This window comes from Aptenodytes forsteri, unplaced genomic scaffold, assembly GCF_000699145.1.
Source record: "Aptenodytes forsteri isolate BGI_AS27 unplaced genomic scaffold, ASM69914v1 Scaffold307, whole genome shotgun sequence".
Lineage (NCBI taxonomy): Eukaryota > Metazoa > Chordata > Aves > Sphenisciformes > Spheniscidae > Aptenodytes > Aptenodytes forsteri.
The window spans coordinates 831,429-838,248 of NW_008795303.1; the positions used below are offsets into that span (position 1 = coordinate 831,429).

At 46.4% G+C, this 6,820-nt stretch overlaps 1 protein-coding gene across 1 annotated transcript in view; it reads right to left on the reverse strand.

Annotated features, from left to right (window-relative positions):
• Nucleotides 1-3,659: 3,659 nt before the first annotated feature.
• SAP18 (Sin3A associated protein 18) overlaps nt 3,660-6,820 on the reverse strand; it is a 7,658-nt gene continuing 4,497 nt past the window's right edge. The window contains exons 2-4 of the mRNA XM_009279359.2: nt 6,709-6,818; nt 4,873-4,995; nt 3,660-4,151 (exon numbers count right to left, since the gene is read on the reverse strand). Coding sequence (XP_009277634.2) covers nt 3,995-4,151; nt 4,873-4,995; nt 6,709-6,818 — 390 coding nt within the window. The 3' untranslated portion in view covers nt 3,660-3,994. The remainder of the gene's footprint in view (nt 4,152-4,872; nt 4,996-6,708; nt 6,819-6,820) is intronic.

Consider the following 6,820-nt stretch of genomic DNA (forward strand, 5'->3'; position numbering starts at 1 on the left):
GCAACATCTGGATGGTTGTACCCTGGTGCTGTCTGCTTTCACAGCTGCTCACTGTATCCCAATGTCCGAGTGCAAAACTATTGCTGTTGGCCTTGATTGCATAGTGGATTTTTGATGTGGGGAACCCCTAACCCTAACTGCACTGATCTCTCAAGTGTCTTTTCCAATCAAAATAGGTACAGAAAGTTGAACTCTCTTCACTTTTACATTACCTTTCTGTGTGAAGTGCAAATGTTTGAGGGCAAATCTCTTTCTCAAGAGATGTTTAGCCCAAAGCAGCCGGGGAAGAGGTCGGCTGAGGTTTATACTTCCATGGCAGTGAACTCCACACCTGAACAGTCAAGCTGAAGTCTTTGCTGCTGAAGGCAGCTCTGCATGTTCATTTCCTGGTGATTTTGCCCTATGGGCCACAGGCCAGTAGGTTGTTCCTCTTTTTTTCTGAAGTGTGTGAAGACCTGCCCCAGGCTGGGCAGGCGCAAACCCTCACTGGGCCTGTCTCCCATTCCAGCAGCAAAGCCAAGCCTCCTCCCAGAGCAGCTGAGTCAGACATAGGCTCACTTGCTGCTGTTGCCTTATATATTGACTACATTTAATTTTGAGAATTATCCTTAAATGCAACTAAAGCAAAAACCAGGACACAGAAATGAGGAAACGTCCATATTCCTGTGTACCTTTAATGGCAGGTCTGTCCTCTGCCTTTGGTGGGAGGCTGTGCAATTCTGTAATTACATGCTGGTTACTGCAGGACTCGACTCACTCATTTTGCAGCATGGATGATGCCCTGTGGAAAGCAGGCCACTTAGCAGCGGTCTTCACTTTTCTGTCTCCCAGGTCTGTAAGGTGCCAAAACCCAGATGGCTGATCTGCTGGCCACAACCCAGCACACAGGTGGCAGGGGTTCTGAGCCTGACCAAACCTGCCCCTGGTGACACAGAAGTCACTGAGCTGTTATGGCATGTGGGCTCCTCACAGCAGCAGTATCGTGGAGAGCCTCCCCTTCGCACCAGAGGTGACTGTCTTCACCCTGGCAAATCATCCCACCCGTCCCACCTCTGGCCACACTAGACCAGCTCCATTGCCACTTCCAGGCTCACAGTCCTTTATAAAGCAGCATTTATATTGTCTTTTCTTGAGCTCTCTTTAAAAAAGGGTGGGGAGCACTTTCCAACCTCTTCAGTCTTAGGGGAAAAAGTGACTCGGATGCAGCTGATTCTGCAAATGAGGGTCATTCATGAAGGCTGAAATCAGAACTCCCTAACTTAAAAGCCAGAGAAGGGGGACAGAAGAGGGTGAACCATGGGCAGAACTGAATCTAAAATCCCTCAGGCTATACTGCACTGAGGGACTCCTGAGAGGTAAAAAAAAAATTATAAATCACAGCTCATGAAAGAAGGCACACCTTGTCCTTAGCAGACAGGAACACTTACTTCAGTCTTAGCGTCTGCTCTGCTAAGGCCTTAAGTGAGGAAGGTGAAGGCCCTAAGGAGCAGCTACAGCTTCTACTTCTCCTGCCCTTACTTTTCTCTCAGCACACAGGGGCACAACATGCAGAAAACAAGCGCAGGGCTCTCTCCCGACCAGTTGGATGCTCAGGGTCAGCCGGCAGAGGCACACGGCGCAGGGACAGCTGGAGCATGCTCTAAGACCAGATGCACCTGCACGTCTCAAGATCTCCCCCTGCAGTGACAGAAGAAACTGGCAAGCGCTGAACTATGGGAAGCCACAGGCCCCATCCTCCAGTGTTGCACTTATTTGCTGGGAGATGGGTCACCCCTTCTTTCTCCTGCTCCTTAAGAAGGTACCAGCCAACATCAGCTGCTTCCCAGAGAGTAGTATCCATCACGCAGACCAGCCTTCCAGTTTCCCCTTGGAAAACTGAGACCCCTTAGCTACCCCTTCCTCTATTTTGAAATTCTGGAAGCTGGCTAACTAGACACCCCCAACAACCTCCAGCTCCATCAGTAACTTTTAACACATAGTAGCCTTGAACCTTGATACCTCACTGCTCCTTGGCTTTGCCCTGACACCCAAGGGTCACAGGAAACTGAGAGACCGGTGCTCAGTACAAGCTGCAAGTATTTGTGAAAGTTATCTTACTGAGCGCTAAGCAGTGAGATTTACCCAGCTCAGACTGGTCAGAGTAGGCTCCAAAATCATATGTATTCATTAGATGAAGACAACCAAGGGAAAGAGGCTTCAGTATTCCTCTTCCTTAGAGTTGCAGAAGCCAAAATTGGGCGTTTTCCTCTTGGTCAGTGTATGCTGACAATATACTGCTTGTGGTCAACAGCCCAGGAGATCTAGGTAGGCAAGCCAGCTGCCTCCACCCCGCAGGTTTGCTTGGCCAAGAACCACCCGGTGGTCAGGGTCAGGACTCCCACGTGTACTGCCAGCATGCAGCCTTGCTGCCTCACCTCCTCTCAGTTCATCTGAACTGCAGGCAAGAGCACCTCTGGGCAGACTGCCTGCCATTATATTTTCATTAGGAAATAGTTCTGCTCCTTAAGTCAACCTCGATCTGAAAACACTGGATTTCTTCTGGCCAGGTCTCTGCAGACACTCCCATCTTCTAAGACAGTGGTCTCCAAAGTGGGGTGCACAAGACAGTCTCCAAAGTGGTACACATGCAAGTGGGGTGCAGGAAGAAAATATTTTTTGTACCATTAATAAAATTTTAAAATATTTTTTGAAGTATTTCACCTTTCTTTTTCATTTCTATTTTTGTGTAGTTTTAAAATGCACATAATATTAGCACAGTAGTAGATGTATGTAACATGAATAAAACAGTTTTGGGGGCGTACACTCAAATTTTTTACTGATAGGGGTGCGTGATCAAAAAAAGTTTGGAGACCACTGTTCTAAGAAAAGCAAGACCTTCAAAGACAGCTTTATACCTTCCGTTTTTAAAGACGACACTAGTTCCTTCAGAACTCAAGTAAGGATGACATGCAAGTGTGCCGAACCATGTCTTCCTCTGGTAAGGCCAGCAGCTCCTCAGTATCCTGGGATATACTGGTGTCACTGAGGCCACTCCCAATCCATGGATTGGCATCATCTTGGCACAAGATGGAGCGGCCCCTGGAAGCCATGGTGGTCTGCCCTCACTCCCCTCCAGGACAGGCAGCCTTACACAGCTCATCTCTGACTTTCCCCATCAGCCTATCTACATCAGCAGGGAGCGTAACACCAAGCTTGCCTGCCTTCGACCACACCGTTCTCACTTACACAGGCTGACGGGGAAAGTCAGAGATGAGCTATCTACATCAGCAGGGAGCGTAACACCAAGCTTGCCTGCCTTCGACCACACCGTTCTCATGCTCATCCTCCAAAATCCAGCCAGCAGTGGTTTAAGAAATCCTCCTGCAAAAGGAATCCCCATGAGGCCACCTACCTCTACTCATCAAGCCCAGAAGTTATCAGATATAGGCTTTGGCCCTCCTTTCAACTTCTGCTTAAAAGCAGACTTCCAAATTTCTCTGCAGAAATCCACTTTAAAAACAAAAAGGCCACCTAACTTCTGGGCTTGATAAGTAGAGGTATCAGATATAGGCTTTGGCCCTCCTTTCAACTTCTGCTTAAAAGCAGACTTCCAAATTTCTCTGCAGAAATCCACTTTAAAAACAAAAACCAACAAAAAACCCAAACACCCCCACACTATCAAAAAGATTAATAACATCAATCTTTATTCCAAACAAGACAGAACTACAGAACACCTGTAATCCTGGTTATATTTTATGGAAATCTTGAAACACTGGACACACGGACTTACTGTTCAAACTATAACAATCAGGGATAGGATGATGGCACTGCTAAAGATAAGTGTTTCTTCTAAACAAATAAACTAAGAGTTAAGGTTTAAAAGTTAACTTTCATTTCTGATGCTTAGCTTTGTCTTCAGGTGTTCTTGCTTAGCAACAAAAGCAAAAAAATAAGCCTGCTTTAGAACAGCAAGTAGGAATAAACAGAAGATGTAATCATACAAAGAAGCAATAGTTTAGTACGGTCTCATGCGGCTTGATGGGGGCGGTGCGCGATTCGGAGGAGTAATTGCTATATCCAAGTAGTCTCCTATCTGGAATTTCTGAGACTGCAATGTCATGGAATCATCTGTGCCCTTCCTGCCCGACATGGTACTGCCGATCTCCTTCACCCTGCGCGCAGGAGAGAAAAGGCAAGTTAGTGATCAGAGGCAAATCTCTCTAGATGTCCAAAATGGGAACCGCATCGGCTCACAACCACCTTCCCATGCCATCCCCTGCACTGCATGTAGCATTTAGCGATGTACACAGGGTGCTGGGTTTTTTCTCTCTGGTACCAAGTGCCAAGAAAAGCCACACTGAATCCTCCTTCTGTTGGGGCAGAGGGGTGGGGGAACCTTCTACCATATTAAGTTAAATACTAGAGAGAACCCCTTGCCCCCCTCCATACACACACAGAACAAGACCCTGCAGATTACAGAGCAGGATATATCCACTGGTTGCTGACAAAGGTTAGCTCATACAATTTTGGAAGATGGATACCTGCAACAAGATCACTGCTAAAACTCAAATGCATTCTCAGATACAAGACCTACCACTCCTCATATCACCAGAAACAAAGCTTTATCTCAAGCTGTAGGTCCACGTTCTGGTTGATTGCCAATACAGCAACCAAAGCCTTCAAGCACACAGGTTCACTGTGTTGGGAACACATTAACAATGATGGCCACCAAGCAAAATTTAGAGTTTGCAGAGGCCTTCATGTAGTCTGTTACCAAGAACTTCAGAAATTTGATTTGTGGGTTCTGAACTTTAAAATCAGTGTTAATGAAAAATAATTTACTGCTCTAGTGCCTGAAGTCTTCTACTAACCCAGAGAAGAAATGCCATTTACCTGTATCCAGGCCTCTTGAGATCCGTAAAAACAATTGCAAAATTGAAGTGCGTGCCCTTCTTCCGTGCTTCCGGGTAGACTTCTTTCACTAAGCTGGTCAGCTCTTTCAGAGTTGCATCCATCCTAGATTAAACAAACAAGCCAAAGCGGTTCACCTTCTCAAAAGCAACAACAATAAAGCAAGCTTCCCCAAACCCATTTAAGGTGGAATCAATATATTGCTACAACTTAACCATGTATTTCCTTGCCTTTGCATACTTTCTGTCGGCACCTGAAGATGAGCAAGATCTTACATTTCGGCTACATAGTGAGCCATTGAATTCACAACTACGTGGCATTCCAAACAATACATCTTGGTCTAACGATCCAAGTGACAAGAAGTTGCTCTAGTTATCGACTAAAACACCTGGGAGAATTCACCACTTACCGTACAGTGGAGGCAACATGGTCTAGTGCAAATGTGGTTCTAGCTGTAGTAGCTTCTAATTTACTGCGACATTAGACAACTCTCTTCACCTCTATGTACGTTTCAACATCCGCTTTTCCATGTCTCCCAAAAGAGTTACTATTTAAACAGCAGGGAACTTTTTTTTAAATACATTAATGCATTTATACAACGAACACTGTTTCCTCACCTAAGTTGCTGTCTATGTTAAAATAGCTTCTTGAATACTAGAGGAAATGTAGAAATAAAAAAAAAAAAAATCATGAGTAGTTTTACATTTCCATCAAGATTTCCATTTCTGCCCTAACAGGCAGCATGCCTTCTCTTCCCAGCCTTCAACCAGACAAGGGCTAAAGCTCATTTCTAGAATTTCAAGAACAAAAGGACTCAATCATCACAACTAAAGCGGCTCTAATTATACAGACTGGACACTCACTCCAAGCAACCAAGGAGCAGTGTGTTGACAGACAATGCCCGTTCTGACTTCTGCAGACAGCAAACAGCTCAGACACCATCAATTGCCTGGACTGAGTCCATAAATTCCATTAAGAAGTAAGTTAGAACCGCATGCTTTGCTGGCCACAAAAATGGATTTATTCAACCATACGACATACAAGTTATAAACCTAGCAGACACCGTGAAGGAAAAATAAGATTTAAAAAGTAGCATAATTCACTTTCAAAAGCATTCTTCAAAATACTATAAACAAAAACTAACATGTTTGCAACGCAGACTAAAGCAGTTCTCCGAACTGAATTTGAAAGCAATAAAAAGTAGGTCTCTGTTAAAGCACTGCTACCTGACCAGACAAGAAGAAACACGTTACTCCACCCTCAAGAGCCTTTGACTTAAAACCAACACACCATTCACACAACAGTTCAAGCCTTCTGGGACAACTACTTCTACTGAAAAACCAGGGCTGTTTGAACAAAATTTAAGCATTAAAGGAGAACCCCTGTGTTGAATAGATTCGTTGTGACAACCAAAGATATGCCACAACACAAGCCTCTGATTACGCGCGTTAGTAATTGGGCAATTCAACCGCAGCAAGTTTCAGTGTGCAGCAATCAGCACTTAGCTAGAGTTGTGCTTCCATGGATGCCACGTCTAAGTTGCCACGGCTATAGGCAGAAGCGCTGTATCTCAGCGGCAGCTGCCTTCCCCCGCGGAGCTGCCACCACAGCGGAGCGCACAACTGCCCCCATGAAGACTTCCCCCCGTTTCCTGCTTTAACAAGGCCTACCGAACTCCCCCCTGCAGCTCAGTATCAGACGAGGGGCTCAAGCCTGGCAAGCTCCCCGATACCGCTCGGAGCCCCCGCCCGCAGGGCCCGGCTCGCCTCCGTGCCCGAGGGCCGGGCGGAGGGGCCCGGGCCGCCGCCGCGCACTCACCAGGTGTAGATCTGCAGCTCGCTAGAGGGCACGTTGCCGCGGGAGAACTCGTCCATGCGGTGGTGCCGCCCGTTGTTGGTGGTGAAGACGCGAAGCAGCAGCGGGCACGTCT